Raw genomic sequence first — 24,263 nt, forward strand, 5'->3', positions numbered from 1 at the left:
TGGCCTGGTACCACAGCAGTGGGTGTGCACACGAGGGCCCTGGGAGCAGTGTTGCATGCCGGGATGATGTTTTCAACAAGGCCTCCCTGTCACCCTGCAGACTGCTGAGCCCAGCTGAACTACCAAGGGAGGAAAAATGATGGGATCTTCCAAGGCCATCTAGATTTGTCTCTTATCAGCAAGATAATGGAACCTTTATGTTTTCTCACAGAGGTGGGGAGGGAGACATGTTGGATTATTTGGGAGCGGGTGGGTGAAGTAGAGTAGATGGTAAAGAGATAGGTAAGTAAAAGATACCACGTTTCTGAAGTACTGTCTCTGGGCAGAGCACTGTCCTGGCTGCCTTACCTGTGTTATCTTACAGGACAGATCTTTGTTACCCTTCCTCTAAGTGTATGCTATTTACAAAAGTAGTCTAAACTTACCAAGTCTTTTCATTAGTTATTTTCTCTGTTAAAACAAAGCTTGTCTGCCTTTAGAAATAAGCAGAATCCATCAAATTAGCAATTCCTCTTTTTTCCCTTTTGAAGGACTCTTATTATCAAATTTCCCACAAATGTGTTCTTGGTGTCTGGTCTTTAAAGTCATTTTCCTTTAAAAATGTCAAGGTGCAAATTAACCACACACATGAAAAGTAGCAGAAGAGGCAGAATGAACTATCTTAGGGGTCCCTTTCCTTCGAGAAGTATGTAACAAATCTGAAATGTCACTTTATTATCCTGTTTGCTTTGCTCTCTGTTTCTTTTGAAAAAAATCTATGAAAGTGATACAGAAGAGGAGGAGGATGACACTATCCACATGGGGAACGCCATCATGACCTTTTATGCAGCTTTGATCGACCTCTTAGGACGCTGTGCTCCTGAAATGCATGTAAGTGCTTTGCCGCCCGAGAGCGGCAGTCCTGGCTCATCCATCTATGTGAAGAAATCCATAGCTGGCGAAGATGGTAACAGCATCCAAAACCAATAATCTCCACGCTCCATTAAAAGTAATAGCTGCAGCCTAATTGCTGAGCAAGTGTTTATGTAGTTGGAAATGTCTTGGTTGTAAAAATTAGTAATGAGATTTCAGGACAAGTCATTAATAGAATAGCCACGTTGCTCGTGTATCTCTAAAACTCAGCACTTTAAGAAGAACACATTTTTCCTATAAATTTCCTCTCCTCATTTAGTGCATGCAGGGAGCAAACCCTTCTGTCAAGAGTCATTTTCTTGGAGTACACCATTTCGTGTCATTGGTTGAGGGGCAGTGGGGGTGGGGGCAGTTACAATTCTGAAGCAGCTCTTCAGAATCGATGGGTTGGCATTTTCCACGTTTCAATCAAGAAGAAATTAAGTTTCATGGAACGGTACTTCCTTTTACTCTGTAATGCATTCGGATAATTTTTATTTTATCCTGATCTGTTTCATTCTATTATATTCATTTTAAAAATGCTAGTTAGGGCTCCTAAAATCAGCCTCGTGAGCTGGAAATGGGAAACAACAGGGAGAGTGAAACACAGTGAGTGGTGCTGGGGTAGAAAGCAAATATGCTTCTAAACGGGTCTGAGTGTGAAGCCAAAGGGTCCTTTGCTTCCAGAGCACATCTTTCTCCCTGCCCTTACCATCTATGGAGGTTTTGTGTGTTTGTTTTTGTGTTGTGTTTTCTTTTCTTTTTTGGGGGGAGGGGTGTCCCTTTCTCTCACAGCTGTAGGATAAAACCTCCATGTTTTCTTGATATAACCTTTCATTGTGAACAGGGAGGAATCACAGCATGGAGAAATGTCAGAATGTTAGCAAACCTAGAGTCTGATTTTTGTAAAAGCTTAATAACTTGCCGCTAATGAGATTTTCATCCTGGGAAATGGGAGTAGATTATCAAAAATTTGTATGCTGGAGGTGATTGCAGACAAAAAAGTTTATGCTCACAGCATTCATTCTTTTTCCATTCGAGTGAGATCAAAAGAACCAAGAAATTAGCTAATAAATAGTTTTTTATTCTATCAGTGGGAGGAAAAAAACCAAGTGATTCAATAAGGGACTAACCGTGCACTTCTGTGTTTACTCATCTTCTGTAACTACTGGTTGAGGACCTCCTGTGTGTGAGAAATTATCCTTGTGTTTCTCACCTCGTGGGGAAGGAAGCAGATGCCCACCTGGGCTCTGGAAGCCTGCAGTCTGCTCCACAGCCTGGCTGAGATTCTTGATGGGTCAGATTCACAATCTTCACAGGTGCTTGGTTAGCCAGTGACCGTCTGAAAAACGTGTTATCGTTCCTATTCACCATCCTCCCCCCCCCCACACACACATTATACACCCTTCCTTGGGAGAAATCCATGTGAAATAGAGATGGATATACAATTACATTTTCAACCCCAAGCAAGAAAGAGGCTAAATCAGTCGTAAATATTACTATATATTCTGGGTCTAAAGATAATTTTTTTCTTTGTAATACATAAATCGACATATGCTGATGTCAGTAAAACTGGGGCAAGTAAATATCTGTCTGAAATGTAAGCCTGAAACAACCATTTCTGCGAGAGGTCTAACTTTATAGGTATCATGAACAGAAAAATATTTTAGACTTGGATTCCCAACTTGAGATTTTCTGGGTGGAATTATAACATTGATTTCACAAAGATTTTCTTTCTTTCTTTTTTTTTTTTAATTTTATTATGTTATGTTAGTCACCATACAATACATCATTGGTTTTTGATGTGGTGATCCACGATCCATTGTTTTCGTATAACACCCAGTGCTCCATGCAGTACGTGCCCTCCTTAATACCCATCATTGGGCTAACAAATCCCCCCTTCCCCCTCCCCTCTAAAACCCTGTTTGTTTCTCAGAGTCCATAGTCTCTCATGGTTCATCTCTCCCTCCAATTCCTCCCCCCCATTTTTCCCTTTCTTCTCCTAATATCCTCCATGTTATTCCTTATGTTCCACAAATAAGTGAAACCATATGATAATTGACTTTCTCTGCTTGACTTATTTCACTTAGCATAATCTCCTCCAGTCCCATCCATGTTGATGTAAAAGTTGGGTATTCATCTTTTCTGATGGCTGAGTAATATTCCATTGTATATATGGACCACATCTTCTTTATCCATTCATCTGTTGAAGGGCATCTCGGCTCTTTCCACAGTTTGGCTATTGCAGACGTTGCTGCTATGAACATTGGGGTGCATATGGCCCTTCTCTTCACTACATCTGTGTCTTTGGGGTAAATACCCAGGAGTGCAATTGCTGGGTCATAGGGTAGCTCTATTTTTAAATTTTTGAGGAACCTCCACACTGTTTTCCAAAGTGGCTGTACCAACTTGCATTCCCACCAACAGTGTAAGAGGGTTCCCCTTTCTCCACAACCTCTCCAACATTTGTTGTTTCTTTCCCTGTCCATTTTTGCCATTCTGACTGGTGTAAGGTGGTATCTCAGTGTGGTTTTGATTTGGATTTCCCTGATGACTAATGATGATGAACATTTTTTCATGTGTCTGTTAGCCATTTGTATGTCTTCTTCAGAGAAGTGTCTGTTCATATCTTCTGCCCACTTTTTGACTTGATTATTTGTTTTTTGGGTGTTGAGTTTGAGAAGTTCTTTATAGATCTTGGATACCAGCCCTTTATCTGTAGTGTCATTTGCAAATATCTTCTCCCATCCTGTGGATTGCCTCTTTGTTTTGTTGACTGTTTCCTTTGCTGTGCAGAAGCTTTTTATCTTGATGAAGTCCCAAAAGCTCATTTTTGCTTTTGTTTCACTAGCTTTTGGAGATGTATCTTGAAAGAAGTTGCTGTGGGCGATGTCAAAGAGGTTACTGCCTATGTTCTCCTCTAGGATTTTGATGGATTCCTGTCTCACATTGAGGTCTTTCATCCCCTTTGAGTTTATCTTTGTGAATGGTGTTAGAGAATGGTTGAGTTTCATTCTTCTGCATGTGGCTGTCCAATTTTCCCAGCACCATTTATTGAAAAGACTGTCTTTTTTCCATTGCATGTTTTTTCCTGCTTTGTCAAAGATTATTTGACCATAGAGTTGAGGGTCCATATCTGGGTTCTCTATTCTGTTCCATTGGTCTATATGTCTGTTTTTGTGCCAGTAAGATGCTGTCTTGGTGATCACAGCTTTGTAATATAGCTTGAAATCAGGCAACGTGATGCCCCCAGCTTTGTTTTTCTTTTTCAACATTTCCTTGGCGATTCGGGGTCTTTTCTGATTCCATACAAATTTAAGGATTGTTTGTTCCAGCACTTTGAAAAATGTCATTGGAATTTTGAACGGGCTGGCATTGAGGGTATAGATAGCTCTGGGTAGCATAGACATTTTAACAATGTTTATTCTTCCAATCCATGAGCATGGAATATTTTTCCATCTTTTTCTGTCTTCTTCAATTTCTTTCATGAGTGTTCTGTAGTTCCTAGAGTATAGACCCTTTACCTCTTTGGTTAGGTTTATTCTGAGGTATCATATGGTTTTTGGTGCTAATGTAAATGGAATCGTTTCTCTAATTTCTCTTTCTACAGTTGCATTGTTAGTGTATAAGAAAGCAACCGATTTCTGTGCATTGATTTTGTATCCTGCCACATTACTGAATTGCTGGATGAGTTCTAGTAATTTGGGGGTGGAGTCTTTTGGATTTTCCACATAAAGTATCATGTCGTCTGCGAAAAGAGAGAGTTTGACTTCTTCTTTGCCAATTTGAATACCTTTTATTGATTTTTGTTGTCTGATTGCTGTTGCTAGGACTTCTAGTACTATGTTGAACAGCAGTGGCAAGAGTGGGCACCCTTGACGTGTTCCTGATCTTAAGGGAAAGGCTCTCAGCTTTTCCCCATTGAGGATGATAATCGCTGTGGGTTTTTCATAGATGGATTTTATGAACTTGAGGAATGTTCCCTTTATCCCTATACTCTGGAGAGTTTTAATCAGGAAAGGATGTTGTATTTTGTCAAATGCTTTTTCTGCATCAATTGAGAGGACCATATGGTTCTTCTCCCTCCTCTTATTAATGTGTTCTATCACATTGATTGATTTGCGAATGTTGAACCACCCTTGCATCCCGGGGATAAATCCCACTTGGTCGTGGTGGATGATCCTTTTAATGTATTGTTGGATCCTATTAGCTAGGATTTTGTTGAGGATTTTGGAATCCATATTCATCAGGGATATCGGTCTGAAATTCTCCTTTTGATGGGGTCTTTGCCTGGTTTGGGGATTAAGGTAATGCTGGCCTCGTAGAATGAGTTTGGAAGTTTTCCTTTGCTTTCTATTTTTTGAAACAGCTTCAGTAGAATAGGTATTATTTCTTCTTTGAATGTTTGGTAGAATTCCCCAGGGAATCCATCAGGCCCTGGACTCCCATTTTTTGGGAGGTTTTTGATCACTGCTTCAATCTCATTACTGGTTATTGGCCTATTCAGGTTGTCAGTTTCTTCCTCTCAGTCTTGGTGGCGTATAGGTTTCCAGGAAGGCCTCCATTTCATCCAGATTGCTCAGTTTGTTGGCATATAGTTGTTGATAATAATTTTTAATAATTGTTTCTATTTCCTTGGTGTTAGTCGTGATCTCCCCCCTTTCATTCATAAGTTTATTAATTTGGGCCCTTTCTCTTTTCTTTTGGATAAGTCTGGCCAGTGGTTTATCGATCTTATTAATTCTTTCAAAGAACCAACTTCTAGTTTCGTTGATCTGATCTACTGTGTTTCTGGTTTCTAATTCATTGATTTCTGCTCTAATATTAATTATTTCTCTTCTAATGCACGGCTTAGGTATCATTTGTTGCTTTTTCTCTAGTTCTTTAAGGTGTAGAGTTAGTTGGTGAATTCAGGATTTTTCTATTTTTTTGAGTGAGGCTTGGATGGCTATGTATTTCCCCCTTAGGACCGCCTTTGCAATATCCCATAGGTTTTGGACTGATGTGTTTTCGTTCTCATTGATTTCCATGAATTGTTTAAGTTCTTCTTTGATTTCCTGGTTGACCCAAACATTCTTGAGCAGAGTGGTCTTTAGCTTCCAAGTGTTTGAATTTCTGCCAAATTTTTTCTTGTGATTGAGTTCCAGTTTTAGAGCATTGTGGTCTGAGAATATGCAGGGAATAATCTCAATCTTTTGGTATCAGTTGAGACCTGATTTGTGACCCAGTATGTGGTCTATTCTGGAGAAAGTTCCACGTGTGCTCGAGAAGAATGAGTATTCTGTTGTTTTAGGGTGGAATGTTCTGTAAATATCTATGAGGTCCATCTGGTCCAGTGTATCATTCAAAGCTCTTGTTTCCTTGTGGATTTTCTGCTTAGATGATCTGTCCATTGCTGAGAGTGGAGTATTGAGGTCTCCTACAATTAACGTATTGTTATCAATATGACTCTTTATTTTGGTTAACAGTTGGCTTATGTAGATGGCTGCTCCCATGTTGGGGGCATAGATATTTACAATTGTTAGATCTTCTTGTTGGATAGACCCTTTAAGAATGATATAGTGTCCTTCTGTGTCTCTTATTACAGACTTTAGTTTAAAATCTAATTTGTCTGATATAAGAATTGCTACCCCAGCTTTCTTTTGAGGTCCGCTGGCAGGGAAGATGGATCTCCACCCCTTCACTTTCAGTCTGGATGTATCTTTAGGTTCAAAATGAGTCTCTTGTAGACAGCATATGGATGGGTCCTGTCTTTTTATCCAATCTGCAACCCTGTGCCGTTTTATGGGAGCATTTAGGCCATTCATGTTGAGAGTGATTATTGAAAGATATGAATTAATTGTCATCATGTTGCCCGTGAAGACGTTGTTTCTATAGATTGTCCCTGTAAATTTCTGTTATATATCACTCTTGGGGTCTTTCTCCTTTTATAGAACCCCCCTTAATATTTCTTGCAGGGCTGGCTTAGTGGTCACATATTCTTTCAGTTTCTGCCGGTCGTGGAAGCTCTGCATCTCTCCATCCATTCTAAATGAAAGCCTTGCCAGATAAAGTATTCTTGCCTGCATGTTCTTCTCATTTAGTACCCTGACTATGTCTTGCTGGGCCTTTCTGGCTTGCCAGGTCTCTGTGGATAGGTCTGACGTTATTCTGATGTTCCTCCCTCTGTACGTAAGGAATCTCTTCCCCCTAACTGCCCTTAAGATGGTTTCCTTGGTTCTAAGAATTGCAAGTTTTACTATTACGTGCCGGGGTGTTGGCCTGTTTTCCTTGATCTTGGGAGGGGTTCTCTCTGCCTCTAGGACGCGAATGTTTGTTTCATTCCCCAGATTAGGGAAGTTCTCAGCTATGATTTGCTCAAATACATCTTCTAGTCCTCTCTCTCCACTCGCTCCGGGATTCCAATTATTCTGACATTGGAACGCTTCATGGTGTCACTTATTTCTCTGATTCTATTTTCATGGATTCTGAGTTGTTTTTCCCTGGCCTCCTCTTTTCCCTCTTTATCTATTATATTGTCTTCCAAGTCGCTTATTCACTCTTCTGCCTCAATTACCCTAGCTGTTAGATTATCTAGTTTGGATTGGATCTCATTGATAGCATTTTTAAGTTCTGCCAATTCAGCTTTCATTTCTGCCCTTAGAGACTCTGTGTTGCCATTAATGATTTCTCCATTCTAGCCATTGTCTTCACAATTGCTAGCCTGAATTCCATCTCCGACATCTTGGTTATATCTGCATCCATTTGTAAATCTGCAGCATAAGTCATGATCTCTGAGTCTTTTCTATTTTGGGGGTTCCTCCTCCTAGTCATTCTGTTGATGGGTGTTTGAGGGAATGTATAGAGTCCAAATTATTGACCAGAACCCACGCAAGATGCACCTGTTTTCTTGGGACCTTAGGGTTGCTGGCCTCTTGTTTTCCCAGCCTGTCTTCTGCGGGAGGGGCCTGCTGCGCTGTTACTCAGGCAACCCTGTTGGGGCGGAGTTGCCCTGTGCCCCTGTGGCGGGGATGGTCTCAGTGGGAATCAGTTTTGGGGGCTTTTGTTCTCCGCCGGCTTTCCCTGGCGGCTTTCCACGTCTCTTCCACGAGTCAGAGCAGAAGAGACCGTTTTCAACCCTCTGCCTCAGAGCAGAGAGACCTCAGTCTGTTCTTCAGTGAGCTCTCCAGGCCGCACTGTCTCCGTTTCTGTCTGTGCTGCTATAAACTGCAGCGTTCTGGGTTGTGCGCCCCTCTGCAGCGCTCCCAGTCTTGCCTCAAGGTTAGAGCACGTCTCTGCCCTTTGTGCTTCTAAAACTGCCAGCTGTTCCCAGTTGGAGCGCCTGCGACCCAGCCGCTCCGGGTTTCCATCCTGGGGGCTGCAGTTTGCAGGCACGACCCCGCCGCTCCGGGTTTCTGTCCCGGGGGCTGCAGTTCGCAGGCATGACCCCGCTGCTCCGGGTTTCCAACCCGGGGGCTACCCTAAAGTCCTTTCCCTGCCACTACTGGTCTGTGAGTCTGTGCCCCCTCTGGAGCACGTGAGGCTGTCGCTCACCGGCAGTGTAGGATCCCCATGGCCAGGCACCCTCCCGCTGCCGTTTATCCTCCGATATCTGCCGGTGGAATCACGGCTCTCCGCTTTGTACCTCGAAACCAATCGCCTGCGATACTCTGTTTGTAGAGATCCCGATCTTCTTACATCTCAGGCTGGTTTCATGGGTGCTCAGAGTGGTCTGGTAGATATCCAGCTCAATCCCGGGGACCAGTTGAAATAGGGTCCCCTACTCCTCCGCCATCTTTTACCTCACAAAGATTTTCTAATGTTCCTTTATTTTTCTTCCCTAGTTGATTCATGCTGGTAAGGGGGAAGCCATCAGAATCCGGTCCATTTTGAGATCCCTAATTCCGCTGGGAGATTTGGTGGGAGTAATCAGCATTGCTTTTCAGATGCCAACCATAGCCAAAGGTAAGCCAGCTTCCATTCTTTGTAATTCAGTGGGGCATTGGAGGACAGGAGTTTTATTTTTTATTTTTTTATTTTTTAAATTTTATTTTATTATGTTATGTTAGTCACCATACAATACATCATTACTTTTGATGTAGTGATCCATGATTCATTGTTTTTGTATAACACCCAGGACAGGAGTTTTAAATAATAATATCAGCATCTGCATTCCTCCCCTCCACACCCCCGTACCCTACCCTGTCCTACAGCATAGTTACAGGACTTAAGTTTCTTTAAGAAGAGAACTATGAAGTACATTATTTTGATTGAGTTAAGAAATGCTCTATTCCCATATTCGTCTGCGCATGTTTACAAACATTTATATCTAAATGAAAAAAGATACCACTTTTTTATAAAGTTTTTTCTGTTCTCTTTGTTTTTAAATAGCTGTTTTCAATGAAATTTTAATCATTTTTTACATGACATTTCTGACCGTTTCCCCGAGAAGAGGAAATACATACTTCACCTGTCTTACCTAATTTCTTTCCTACTATTTTTGGTCCTCATTCTTCTCTTTCTTGACTGCAATCCTTTTATTTGCCCTTTTGGATATTTTTCATTACCATTTTCTTATGATGCTTTTTTCCCCAAAAAAATTACAGCTTTTGACTTAGAGATTAAAAGATTCCCAGTGTGTTGAAAGAAGCGCTCTTCTCAAGACTAAGGAGAAAATTTTAAAAATAAAAATTTTTACCATTTTCACCAAATGTTTATTGTCCTTTTGCATTATGTCATTTTGGGTTAGCAACTGCTTGCGATTAGTTTTTTGTTTGTTTGCTTTTAAAGATTTTATTTTATTTATTTATTTTAGAGAGGAGGGGAGAGTGTGAGTGGGGAGAGGAGCAGAGGGAGAGGGAGAGAGAGAATCTCAAGCAGACTCTTCACTGACCCTGAAATCTGACCTGGGGCTCGATCTCACGACCCTGAGATCATGACCTGAGCCAAAACCAAGAGTCTGATGGATGCTTAACCGACTCAGCCACCCAGGCACCCCGATTAATTTTTGATATTAACTCAAAAGCATGGAGAATAAAGTTATAACCTGCTCTCTATGTAAATGCCAGGAACGGTGACCCGTCACCCTGCAGCCCAGATTGGGTTGGGGACGACAGAGGACTCAGACAGCAGTGAGTGACGTGCAGATGCTCTGCTGTGGGGGTGCCTGGAGGGCCTCGAATGACACCCACACCGCTCCCTTGCAGCACCCCAAGCTACAGCAGAAATGGCAGATAGCATAGGCCTGAGGCCCATTCCCCTGGTGGTGGTTCACACTCTGCCTCCCACAGAAACAAAGATTTGAGAGTAACTGAAGACACCCAAGGGATAGTTAGATTCCAAATTAACACTTTAGTGTTAATTTTCCAGCTTCAGCTGTGTTCACTTCTCAATAGTTTATTGGATATTGTTGCACATATCATTTTTCCCTAAACTTCTAATTTTAGAAGAACATGTGATTAGGTAGAACATGCATGTTATGATCATTTTCTTGCATCAGTTATGCCCCAGAGAGGATTAGCTGTTATTACCTGAAGTCTGGGATGAAGGGACCGCTGCGTAACTGAAGCTGGCTTCCTCTCCTTGCCAGCCTTCTGATTATGAGAAAGCAACGTTTCATATGTGCCCAGCTCACAAACCCAAACCTTCCTTCCAGGTGACATAAGCAACCACAAGAGTTGAACATTCATTCTGATGGGAGGGAAAGCTGCAACTGAAAAATTGTCCCATGGCTTGTTGGCTTCTCCACTTGAGGCAATTTCTTCTTTTTTTGTGTACATACAAGATCTTCTTGTTTAGTGTTCATTTACTTAAATAAGATGTCTTTTCTTTTCCCTATATTCTGAGCCACAAAATTGACACAGTCAGGAAAAAGATAAGAAGAATACCAGTGATACACAGATTAGGGAATAGAGAAGCATTACATTTTGAGGTAAAATTAGTAATAATGAAGAACCAAGAGCATGAGCGATAAGAGAAGCAGATAACCCATTCAGAATTTCCCCAAAGTCTCTGTATGTCTCCTAATTTTGCTCCACTTACCTGCCTTTACCAGCCTTTAATATTTTTCAAGTTGGTCTCTTTCTTCTTCCACATAGTTGTGCTATAATCATATTATTTTGTGATGTTTTTCTTTGTAAATATGCACTATATTGTCTAGTTTAGGATTTAAAGGATTTTGTGTGGGTGGGTGAACTATCAAAGTCATGATGAAGGTGAACTTTTAAAACCCAATCCATTGGTTATTGTTAAATTTCTACATATTTCTTTTACCACTTTCCTTTTATGGAAAGTACAGACAGAAAATTGCATGTTTTTATTTTGCCACGACATGCATTTAAATCAACTTTAAAACTTCAATCGGTAGTTTTGTTGTTGTTGTTGTTGTTGTTGTTTTTTAATATGTTCCAGGGACACATCAGCTGGTTCTTTAAACATCACCGATTATCACTGATAATTGTTGTTGTATGTTCTATATTTAGTATGTGAAGTTTACCTCTTCCTCCCTTAGTGGTAGCTGAGACCTTTCTCAAAATCTTTTATCCTACCTATTTTAGAGCTACAGTGTGCCCCAGAATAATAATGCAAGCAGGAGTGGTTCAGAAACCTGAGGGCAAGCACACAGTTTCAAAAGCCGATGTTCTGTTCCTGCAGCGCTTGGCCCTGGCAGGTTTGGACAGACTGTCCGAGGCCCTAATTGTAGGCAGATGAATATTTTTGCAGGTACCACAGGGAAAGGCCAGTGCACCTGGTCCTCCTCCTTCCAGTTCAAGAGCCAGAAGTCTGACAGGAGGCAGTTCTTCAACTTTATAGTCTCCCGTGTGTTGAGGAGACAGTGAAGATAAAACAGTAGCTGTAGCAAATTGATGAGTCTTGAGTCCCAGGTATATGGAGCTGTAACATGCCTGAAAAGAGATGTCTGTGTGAATGAGTGTTTAAAACAGAAATCTTATTTTAGGATCAATGGTGGCTTACCGCTTCCTTCGGCACAACTGCATATTAAAATCATAGAATCTTTTAAACTTAAATTCCCTAATAATGTGATTTTTAGGAGAATTAAACTGGAATTTCGTACAGATTTTTGATGAAAAATATAGCACACTGATTTAACGTTAAAGACTAAATCAGCTTTGGTTGGGTTTTAAATCCGATTTTCCTTGGTTTAAATCTAACTTTGCCAATTACTAGGTATACAACCCTGGGAACATTACTTAACTTCCCTGAAGGTCGGTTGTCATCTGTTAAACGTAGCTAAGAATACCAGCCTTACAGTGTGCTTTTGAAAACTGTACGAGATCGTGTCTGTAACATTCCTAGCAGAGTGCCTGATAACAACACAAACAAGAGCTATTATTCCCATTATTTTAATTATAGGAAGAAAAGTAGTAGGTATATTGAGTATTATAATTTAATAAGGAATGGAAGCTATTTCATATTAGCCTTTAATATAATTACCCTTAAAATATTGTTTCTTGTTTATTTTCATGATTCAGATAAGAAACCCATTCCTTAATTATGAAGGAAAACAAAAAAGTTGTGACTTTATTTTTTCAGAATGATTGTGGTCATGTACCCTCTTTCCCTGGGTCCTGCATTAAAGATTCTGTGATATTATCTGTAGAATTTTACAGTGTGTCATTAGTAGCAATGTTATTTGGCATAATTATCACATGGTCAAACAGGAACGAAATCTGCCAATATTTTCAATTGGTACATAATCTCCAAATTCCTCACATCAGTGGTTCCCAGCCTGTGAGTCTATGGAATTCTAGTAAGAGATTCACTCATCTATGTAGGCATCAAATATTGACTATTAATAGAGAAAAATAATATGACTCTCAAATATGTTTTAAATATTGTTAAATGCTATTATGTTTAAGGAAACATATTTCCTTTGAAAGTCAAACCAATTCATAGAGTTGTTTCATCATTTTGCAATTGTCTAAGCCATAAATATGTAAATGAACCGTGATTATCACATAGGGATACGTGAGTGTTATTAGTGTTTAAAAGAGGCTCTCATTTTTGAAAACAGGGAAAACATCACGGTTTAACTTTTTATGGCATTTATTGCTAGTTTTACAATGTAGATTTTGGGTGCCTTTTTGTTTCCTTCTCATTATCTAGCCGAATACTATGTCTTCGATCATACACGCGATTAATAAATAGATTCCCAGATCACATTTTGAATGACCTTGAATTTAAATTGCACTGGCATAATTCCTCAGCCAATACCCAGCACTTGCTTGTGGGTAGTAGAAGGACAAAAATCCATTCAACTGGTAACTTAAAACTTGAGGAGGCTGGAGAGAAGCAGTCTATCCATTTGCAATCTATCCATTAACAACGACATGTCACCTTCTCTCTTTTAGATGGGAATGTGGTGGAGCCTGACATGTCTGCGGGGTTTTGCCCAGATCACAAGGCAGCCATGGTTTTGTTCCTTGACAGGGTCTATGGGATTGAGGTTCAAGATTTCCTCCTCCACCTTCTCGAGGTTGGCTTTCTGCCAGATCTCCGGGCTGCAGCTTCTTTAGACACGGTAATGGTTTGAACAGTTGACATCCTCAACTTTTGACTCTTCATTCGCTGGCTTGCGATATTCTCCATAGATACATTCATTCACTTATTCACTGTCACTAAATGTTTATTGAGTACCTATTATATTTTTAGGGAGGCAGTGAATAAACAGAAAATAAAATAGACTATGTCCTAAGGAAATCACTGAATAGTGGAGAAAACTTACTACCCCAGGAGTATGATAAGAATTCTGATTGGGTACTATGGAAGACAATAATTGTATATAACCCTAGTCTGGGAAGTCACAGTGGCTCCTTCTAACCTCCAGATTGGCCTAAAGAATTATGCTTCTCAGTGAAAGCAATTACAGTATTAAGAATGTTTAATGGACATTGTTGAGCTGGGCCAATTACACTGTCCTCCTGGTGTCTTTTTTTTAAAGCACACATAAGGCTGAAGTCTCTCCTGCACATCCAGTGGCCCGCGTCAAGAATCTGTCATTGCTGGTATAATATTCTGCTGTTTGGAGCATTGTAGGATAAGCTGAAGCTCTAAATGTTATTTCAGTAGTTATAATAATACCTCCTTCTATTCTCAATTAAATGGATCTTTTTGATTCCAGAGGAAATCAGATCTTCAGCTGACAATAGCTCTTTTAGGAAAGTCAGGAGAGGAGAATCATAAAAATAAACTGAAATTTCTTTTTCCTTTATTGGGTGTGCGCGCATGAAATTCTGAGCCTAAACAGGAGAGCTGATACCATAATAAGATAATCGGCCTTTGGCTATTGATTCTGCTGGACATGAACTAAAATATAAATATAAATAACTCACATTCCTAAATATCATTAGTGTCTTCATCACACATCCATCCTCCCCTTGATATCTTATTATAGAATGTGAGCCTCTTGGGCTTCTTGAGGAGGGAGCTAGGACTATAGATATCACTTCATTTTTATCTGTTTATGAGCAATTGAAAGTTGATTGTTTCCAGTGGTAAAAAATCATACGAGCCACATTTAAAACACACCCGAGGAGTCCATCTCCATTGTTCATGTACTTGTCATTTTCTAGAGAATGAAATCCCATGTCCACACGTTCATCCCTTTGAGAGTTGTCTACTGCCAAACGCAAATGACTTTCTACTCTCACAATTCCTTTCCAGGCTGCTCTGAGTGCTACAGACATGGCCTTGGCCCTCAATCGGTACCTTTGCACAGCCGTGCTGCCTTTGTTAACGAGATGTGCCCCTCTTTTTGCGGGCACAGAGCACCACGCTTCTCTCATTGACTCCTTACTTCACACTGTGTACAGACTCTCTAAGGGCTGCTCTCTTACCAAAGCTCAGCGGGATTCCATAGAAGTTTGTTTACTCTCTATTTGTGGGTAAGTGGGAAACTAACTCCATATCAAGCTGCTGCTTCTTTGAGAGAGAGAACTTACGATAGGGCCCTTGACAGATGGTTAGGAATTTTGGAAGAAATTTCCGTACCGAAAAACAGAATTCATTTTAGGTAGTCCCCTGTACCCGAGTTTGGAATCAGAGCACCCTTGCTCCTGGTCAAGTTCAGGAGTCTTCTTCCAGGACTCTCTAGGGTATTTGGCCATTGGATAGAGTGCTGGACCAGTTTTCTGGATATTGGTGGGCAGGGGGACTGTGTGCGAGGAGTCCCTGGTCACTTTTGTGTAACATTAGAAGATTCTCCCCTTTTGACTATGTGCGATGATTTTAACTCCTCTTCCAGAAGAGAACGGAAAAAAGAGACTTATTAAAGATAAAAGATGATACAGTATAATATTAAAGCCTTATTGTGGCCATTGTGAAGGCTATGTCCTTCATGCTGGAAAACCACTTCCTATAGGTAGAAGTGTTCCTATAGGTCTTACTCTGAAAGCCAGAACATACCTTCTCCTGTTGGGGTTCTGACAGCTAATGTGACAGTTTCTCACATCCCTGGGTGGGGTGATGGCTTCCTTCTGATTGCAAGAGCAGGCGAAGGCGTGTGGTCTAGCGGTGCGCTGGTGAAGAAATGTTTTCGCTCACAGCCAACTACGTGGGTTTAGAAGCCAGATGGGACTGAAGGAGATGAAAAATGAGAGGGTTATGTCTCTAACTCCCCTGATGCTAACATTCTGTAAAATGAGACCAAAGTCACTATCTCACAGAGTTTATCTACTTCTTAAACGAGGTGATGCATTCAGGATGACCTGACACAATAGATGTGTGTGAGTTTTCTTTCCCGTCCTCCTCTGGCCAGATTTCTGCCTCAGCCTTTTCCCCCTCCCTCCTGTTTCAGCACTCCCTCTTGTGTTTGCTTCTAATTCAGTCACAGAAGACCCTTCCTGGCTAGTGGAGTGAGGGAAGAAGCACTTACTGTAATTGCTGGAGCCAAGGGTCTCGGGAAACAGTAGGGTCTATGGTGGTGGGTGGTTGGGAAGTGAAGGGAGAAGAGGAACATCGGTAGCAAATAAGGAGTGGGCTTCAGATCTAGGGAATAGAAAGGAGTTGGAAATGTAGCCTTTTATACAGTTGTGTAGTGGTGGGCTAATTGGGGGCACCTCATTAACCCCATCTGAAGAGAGGTGTAGGTACAGGTTCTTGGCTAGAATTCAGTCTCATGAATTATTTCCTTAGGTTAGAGACATTGCCCTTCATTATTAAAATGAACTTTGTCCCACCAGCCAGTTGAGACCTTCTATGATGCAGCACTTACTCCGAAGATTAGTATTTGACGTGCCATTATTAAATGAACATGCAAAGATGCCTCTTAAGGTAAGTAGAGGAAATGTCTGTAGTTACGTGATTACTGGGTCCTCTGACTTTTCTCCTCTTACAGTATGTACAGCTCTTAGAAACACCAGGCTTGATTTTCAATGCTGGAAAATTTCTCCCAATTCTTGGAAGTGGGCACATAAATTTGAGAAATGTGTACATCACAATACAGTAAGTCCTAAAAGATCATAGGAGTTCTAAGATTAAATCAATCTTAGGTGAATGGCAATGGAAATCAATGGGAAAAATGGGCAACAAAGAAAACATGAGCCAAGGTATTCTTCAGGGTAGAAAACATGTAGTAGGTGTGGCCTGAAATATTAGCAACCTTCGGGGATAAAGAGTAGGCTTTCAAAAACACCCATTTTCTAAGTCGGTAATCACATGGCAGTTTCCAAATGTTATGTCTTAGGGTTCAAAGATAACCTCTCTGTCTCTGCAGTTACAGTTTGTCACTGAGTATGGAAGAATCACTGACATTTTCTCCATTCAGCTTCATTATTCCGTTCATGAATGAACGCGTCTCATATTGTCTTACTGACTTGAGAATATTTTTCTATCATCTAATATTGCAATCCAGTTTTAGGATTAGAATATTCGGTGTGTCCTAATACATCTAATAGCATGGTCTGTGCATGGAAGTCATAGGCATGTAATGGACTGTTTTATGGGTAGCCTCTGTGTACTGTCATCTGGTAAACCTCATTTTTCCTCATGGCCACCCAGTAACAGTGCTGGAAAAAAGAAGTTTGAGATATAAATGAGTCAGTTTTTTGAGCTGCTGTTACTCTAAGCTTCCCTAGATATTTAGCAAATACAGTCTTTCTCCCTGAAAATTCATTTTGGTTTAATAAATTTAGATTAATGAATGATGCAAAGTAAATGATATTCTTGCTGAAAATCCCATTTTTACAGTTTTTATCCTCTAGAAGAGCTCTTCCCATACAAAATTTTCTTCATACAAATGAGCTGGAAGTTACCTGAAAAAAGAGATGGTATTACTTTATGTGATAAACTCTTTTAGGTTGTAGATATTTCCAAGTTAATCCAAACACATTAGATCTTAATATTTCATCATTTGAGATTTCTAAATTGTGTGTGCGTAAGTATTTCTCTAGTAAGAGATGTAGTTTGTTTTAATAACATCAATCCTTTTTGATCTATTTCCCTCCTTAGTTACAGAAAAGAGAGTCCAGAAATTTATAGTTGATTCATAAAGATAGTTTTATTAATTCAGCAAGTAGTTGTGAATATTTGTTAAAGATCAAAAATGAATTACTAAAGAACTAAAGGAGAATTAGAAGATTCTGTCCTTGTCTTTAAACTTAGTTTAGTCCTAAACAAACAAAATGTACACAGAGGAAAACTGAAGATGAACACAGACACTTGGCAAGATAAGAAATTTAGCATCCATAACCACCAAAGAAAGATAGGTAAAGAAATTACTGAAATAGAGTAGTTTGGGAAGTTTACTTAGAGATGTTAAGTTCTGAAGCAAAGCCTAAAGTGTGGTGATTAAGGATTGGCAAAAAGGAAGCAAAAATATTCAGAGGTAGATTTCCCTTAGAATGTACATTTCAGGTGCTGTATCCTAGATATACTTCCTTGTGCCTCTGGGTCACCCTGACATTAGTCCTTTCATTAAGTGCAGATGTGCATATCCAGAGGATTGCGATTCATAAAACTGAGTAAATGATAGCAACTAATACAGGACTCAGGGATACATCAATAACCAACCTCATAAAGAATGCTGCTCAAGGCGCACTTATGTGTTAAATTGGGCATTGGGTCCTCATACTGTGCTCAGTGTTATATTTTAAAGAGGCATGGTATAAAAGGTAAATAGTGTTCTCCAGAAGAATTCATATGGGATAGAGCAGTTCTGTTTCAGTTGACCTTATTACATGGCATTTGAATGTCAAATGGGAAGAAAGGGGAAAATATAAAAGGTATCTTTCACACATTGCTTTTATAATTGTTTTCTCACATAGCTGCTGACAAATCATTATGAAAGATGCTGGAAATATTACTGCCTGCCTGGAGGGTGGGGGAACTTTGGAGCTGCCTCCGAAGAAGAGCTTCATTTATCAAGAAAGTTGTTTTGGGGCATTTTTGACGCCCTATCTCAAAAGGTGATTTAAGATTTCATGGACTTTGTGTGATACAATAATTTAAAAGCTATAAATATTCCTAGTGGAATATTACCTTTACTTATTAAGACTAAGGTAGTTCTTTTTCCTTTTTTCAATGTCCAACAAATATTGAGAATGCAATTTATATTTAATTTTAATAATCATTATGGTAACATGTTCCTTGTGATCGTAACACCTTCAGAACTTAAAATGGCTACGCATCTCAGGAAATTATGCACGTGGTTGAGTTTCTGATGCATTTGGACTTACTGGATTCAAACCCTCCCTAGTCATCCAGATCTTAAAAACCATGAAGAAATATAATCAAATATAAAAATATGCAATCTCATAAAATTGTAATATGCCCGTGCCCTTACTGGCTTTTCCCACTTTGCTGCTATGGAGATTTATGTCACTCCACTCCGTGTTGCTTTCTATATGCAATATTCTGTAATAGTTGGTATATTTATAAAGAATAGTTCATATATTTTCACAAGGCTGGGGGTGGGGATAGTTCTTCAGGGAAAATCAGAATAGCCTGCTTTGTATGTTTCTGCTTAAATTATTAATCAAAATCAGTTTGAATTCCCAGATAGACATTATTAAACAACTGGAGCAGGATATCGAGAAGTTTGCTGTGTAATAGAGTGAAGTTCACTCGAGATTACAGTTGGAAGCTACATCTTGATGCTTTTTGTCACTGAATTGCCTTTGGTAAACTGAGGGTCCTTTTAAAATAATACGTAAAAGGCAGTTTTAGAAGGATTTACAACATTAATTTAAAACTGAACACTTAAAGTGAGATAATTTTTAAATAATACTATTTTTTAATTTTTTTAAAAAATCTATAAATACAAATTTAGTCACTTATGTAATTAATATACAAATAATACTTCCCAGAAATTTTGATTGTGCATATTCCCTATAGAATTTCTTTCTTAGTTTAGAATTCTTAGTTTAGATCTGTTAAAATTTCTTACTCTCTGGAATGTCCCTTTATGTGTGTTTCAAGTATAGTCTTTATAATATGGTGTAGCAATATTCTGTAATTATGCTATTGATTGAAATTGTGTTGTAAAGACATGTTATACATTTAGAATACTCAGGTTTATTTCATAAAATATTGGAGAAAAACTCTTGAAGAGGCAAAGATTTTCTTCTTAAGTGGCAACTGCAGTAAATCTGACTTCAGCCTCTCTCCTGTTTGGTGGGATTTCAGGCTGTGAAATGTTAATGTTCCATTCGCTAGAGAAAGAATCTGTGAGGGAGTTGAGTTAGCCTAGGGTCATTCTGATTTTCTCTTAAAACATCTTGCCAGCCACAACAATCATTTTGACAACTTTTGCTCAATAGTAATACAGGTTTTTTGTGTTTTGGTGTTTTTTTCTGTCCTCCATTTCTTCCCAGAAATATGAACAAGAACTTTTCAAACTGGCTCTGCCTTGCCTGAGTGCAGTTGCGGGAGCTTTGCCTCCAGACTACATGGAGTCAAATTATGTCAGTATGATGGAAAAACAGTCATCAATGGATTCTGAAGGGAACTTTAACCCACAACCTGTTGATACCTCAAAGTATGGACTCTTTCTATTGCAGCAGATTTTTATTGTAAATGATGTGTGAAGTCTGAAATTGAATAAGGTACTAAAGTGAACTTTCTCTAATCCATGCCCCCTTTGAATTGGTATCCTTTTGATAGGGGTCCCTTTACTTGACGAAATGATGGTAGTAACAATAATGATTATACAAATATCAGAAGTAGACAAGATGTACCTTCTAGGATACTCAACATAACCCAGATTCTCTGTATGTAACCACATGGTAATATCTACAATAACGAGAATCAAGAAAGCATATCAGCTATATTTTTAGTTGAAAATTTACCCTAAATGTTTATTAATAATTGCAGCCAACCTCTGTCTTATCGTCTTTGACTGGGGGTGATACCAGCACGCAGGGCAAAGCTGGTCCTCTGAGCTGCAGGAAGTCACTCCACCATCACTACATCTCAGTGAAGCCTAGGGGTAGTAGCCGATGTTCAGCATCATAAAGCAAAGCATGAGATTCCAGGGAATATCAAATGAGAATATTGGTGGAAAATTGAGCGTATAGTTAGAATGCAGTGTGACAACCTTAGCCACAGATAAAATGTTACTTAACATTATAAAACTTCTTACTCGTACTTAGTTGCGTAAATCATTTTGCAAGTGGGGTGTCTCAGTACTTCAGGTGTTTGGGAGTCTCAGCATTTTTGTTGTTACTGTCTTTGAGTAGGACCATGGTTTCCCATTGGGGAGGAGAGCTGACTCTTCATGCTACATTATCTTATCGATTCCATGGTGACTCCGCAAGATCAGTGGTTAGCAAGGTAGTCACTTGGTAGCTACCATCCACAGCGTCTGAATTTGCTTGGGAGTTCAACTTTTAGGCTTCTGGGTGGCCCCTGGCTGGTTTAGCTTCCATAACAGATCAAAATTTCAACCCAAGTGGTATGCCATTAGTTGGATAATGCCTTACATTTGCATGTTTGGTATTTGATGACAGTCCTGTGAGAAAAGACTCTACCCCCCAGTATTTGGCTTATGTGATTGATCCTTTGTATCTCTTCCAATGTAAGTAAATCAGAATATCACATGCTCAGTTCCTACATGGGTAAGTGTGTGGTTTGCTAACATACAATATAATCCAGGATTTTAAAATAATATCAGAACACGTCATGGTCTTGGTGTTGATTAATTAAATCTAATTAATTAACAACTGTTGGGCATGTGTAGTCATTTACCAAGGCTTGCCCCTTCGGGGAATTCTTACCAGGTTAGGTTTACTTAGTGATATCAATCATTTCTATATCTTTGTGATTTTTATATATTGTTTCTTAAGTATGTCTGTGTCCTGTAGTTCAATCACTGACTGATAACATTGTTGAAAAAGAACAGTAAACCATCTCATTATGCTAGGTTTTATTTAGAGTTCAGTTCTCAATGTTAATTGTGTTAATAAGTTATGTGCGTGAATGAATGGAATTATATATATATGTGTTTGTATATTTAATTGTCCATTCATCAATATATCTAATATTCCCAAGTCCCATATTTACCATTAGACTGGGTTATCACTTGCATGCACTCAACGTCTGTTTAAGAGATCATATATTAATTAAATATGAAAGGAATCAAAAATAAGTGTTATTAAGATCACAGAGCATGAGTAGGTTACTTTTCACCATAATCCATATTAACAACAGTTAGAATGTTATATGTAGACCATGAAATTTAAAATCATTAACACATCACTAGTTGTAGGACATTAATTTAAAATTTTAGTACTTTTAAAAAATGTAACGAGATTTCAGCCATCTTTTACCCACTTATAGTTGTTGTAGACGAGACAAGTCAAAAAGGGAGAATAACTTCAAAGAATGAATATAGAAGAGAAGTATGTCTTTAAGCTCATTGAGTCTAACCGTATCTTGATTCAGGTTTTAATTTTTTTTTGGTATAATCTATTGTCCTTATCCTTGAATATAATTTAATTATTTTTACTTATATATAATTTTTAACATATATAACTTATGTGGAGCCATAATAATGTATGGATTAATATAAGATAAGCAGATAGAACATTACAGCTTGAGTTTTACTCTGTTCCTACACTATGGAAAAGTAATACCTTGTTAAGATAATTTTTTAACAGTTGTGCATCGAGTGGGATTTATGCAGTCATAAGCTGTGAGTAAATTATTGGTATGATTTCCTGTAAATCCTATAAAAATCAAGCTTTTTTTTCTTTATTTTTCTCATAGTATTACAATTCCTGAGAAGTTGGAATACTTCATTAACAAATATGCGGAACATTCTCATGACAAATGGTCAATGGACAAGGTAAAAGTCGGAGTATCACATTCTAACTCAGTACTGAGTGTGCCTAATGACGAGTCACTGCTCAAATATTTCTGACCATGACAGTTTTCTACTTTAAAGTGAAAGCTGTATCTAGATTAGGAAAGAACATTTAATTATGATTTGCTGATACAGTAGTTAGTTCTGCCATTAACACATGTGTAGTATACATATGAATAAGGATATTTGTTCATAAAGGGGCGCCTGGGTGGCTCAGTTAGTTGAGCAACAGACTTTTGGTTTCAGCTCAGGTCAGGATCTCAGGGTTGTGAGATCAAGCCCCACGTCTGTCTCTGTGCTCAGTGGGGAGTCTGCTTGAGAATTCTCTCCCTCTGCCCCTTCCCCCACTCAAATAAGTAAATAAATCTTTAAAAAAAGTATTTGTTCAGGGCGCCTGGGTGGCTCAGTCGTTAAGCGTCTGCCTTCGGCTCAGGTCATGATCCCAGGGTCCTGGGATCGAGTCCCACATCGGGCTCCCTGCTCAGCGGGAAGCCTGCTTCTCCCTCTCCCACTCCCCCTGCTTGTGTTCCTGCTCTCGCTGTGTCTCTCTCTGTCAAATAAATAAAATCTTTAAAAAAAAAAAAAAAATAATAATAAAAAAATAAATAAAAAAAGTATTTGTTCTTAGAAGCACAGTTTTAGGAATAAAAATTCTATTAATTAAGTCATAAATATAGTTTCTATACACATACTGTTTATGGGAGTACAAAGTAAAAATCGTAAGTACAAGTAATAATCATGGCAAATGGATGGATTTATGGAGAAATATATTCCGGCTCATCTAAAGTTCAGCCATTAGTGAAACCATAGAAACTATTATCTGAAAAGGTGACTCTGCACCAGAACTCTTTTAAAGAAACTTTGACTTTATATATAATTTTGTATTAGATAAAACCTTGAAAATTATTGATTCGAATTGACTGATTGTTTACATCTTCTACTCCTCTGTTGTGTGTCTTCCTACTAAGTAGATCTGCAGGTCACTAAGGATAAATCACATGGCAAGATGACATGTCTATGTTGTCAAAAAAAAAAAAAAAATAGAGTAAGCAAATGAGATAAGTAACACATGTCCTACCTACCATGAAATTCTCTAAAAGAAAGCTTGTGGCTGAGTAGTGGCACTATGTTGAGCCTGGTTAAATTTGAGAGATGATGACTGTGAAGGTTTGTCAGAGAAACTGAGCTGAGGACACAGGAATCTAAGATAAGCATGCGCTGTTGGAGGAGTGATGGTCAAACATCACAGGTTCTGAGGTGTTTGTATTTGTACAGCAGCTCCGTATCATCCTGCTAGACTTTCTATTCAATTTCAGTTCTTGCCTTAACCAATCCGTCTCCTTCTCCTAAGAAACCCTCTTTTTGGTTTGATAAATATGTGGCTCCTTCACTTTGTTCACTCGTTTACTTACGAGGTGAGTCAGTATGAGTTAAGTTCTGTTTTAAGTTCTGTTTTATGTAAAGACTCTGTTGGGCACTGAGCTGGTGGTGGTGATGGAGAGGAAATGTCCGGGTAGGCTGTCCTGAGCAATTCCAGTCCAGTTACTCAGATTCCATAGGCAGATATGAGAGGAGATAGGGAAACGGTGATGGATACAGATAGGTATGTGGGCAAAATAACGTGGAACAAACGTGTTGAGAGATCACTGAATACTGGAGCAGACAAAACAGGTAGCATTATTCAGAGAAGCTTCCATATAAAGCAGAATAATCCAGTTTTCCTGTTTAAAATGAGCATTTCAAAAAAACATTAAAAAAGAAAAAAGAGCATCTCAGGTGGAGAGTCCCAAGATGTGGCAGAATCAATATGATGGGGGCCATGCACCCCGTAGTCTGCTCCTGGGGGAAGTGCTATGACAGAATCACAGACCTGGGTCTGTTTAAGGAAAACTGGGTGTGTTTTATCTTTGTATGAGAAGAATTGCTCTCAGTGATTACTCAAAAATAATACTGGTTAGGATGGAAATCTTTATATTGACTTATGCTGGGTGGAATTCAAACCTTAATGTCTTGGTTTATTTTAGATTTATTTTACCAAATACACTTAAACACATGCACACCTACACTCTCAAAA

General features: G+C 39.1%; 1 protein-coding gene across 3 annotated transcripts in view; it reads left to right on the top strand.

Moving 5' to 3' along the window:
• Window positions 1-24,263, top strand: part of RYR2 (ryanodine receptor 2) — a 739,460-nt gene that overhangs the window by 546,133 nt on the left and 169,064 nt on the right. For all 3 annotated transcript variants that reach the window (XM_032430318.1, XM_032430320.1, XM_032430321.1), the window contains 8 exons: window positions 765-870; window positions 8,715-8,835; window positions 13,242-13,411; window positions 14,554-14,774; window positions 16,071-16,161; window positions 18,153-18,293; window positions 19,701-19,864; window positions 22,093-22,171. In XM_032430318.1, the coding sequence (XP_032286209.1) occupies window positions 765-870; window positions 8,715-8,835; window positions 13,242-13,411; window positions 14,554-14,774; window positions 16,071-16,161; window positions 18,153-18,293; window positions 19,701-19,864; window positions 22,093-22,171 (1,093 nt within the window). The remainder of the gene's footprint in view (window positions 1-764; window positions 871-8,714; window positions 8,836-13,241; window positions 13,412-14,553; window positions 14,775-16,070; window positions 16,162-18,152; window positions 18,294-19,700; window positions 19,865-22,092; window positions 22,172-24,263) is intronic.

Source organism: Phoca vitulina, unplaced genomic scaffold (genome assembly GCF_004348235.1).
Source record: "Phoca vitulina isolate PV1807 unplaced genomic scaffold, GSC_HSeal_1.0 scaffold43, whole genome shotgun sequence".
In the NCBI taxonomy this organism is placed as follows: domain Eukaryota; kingdom Metazoa; phylum Chordata; class Mammalia; order Carnivora; family Phocidae; genus Phoca; species Phoca vitulina.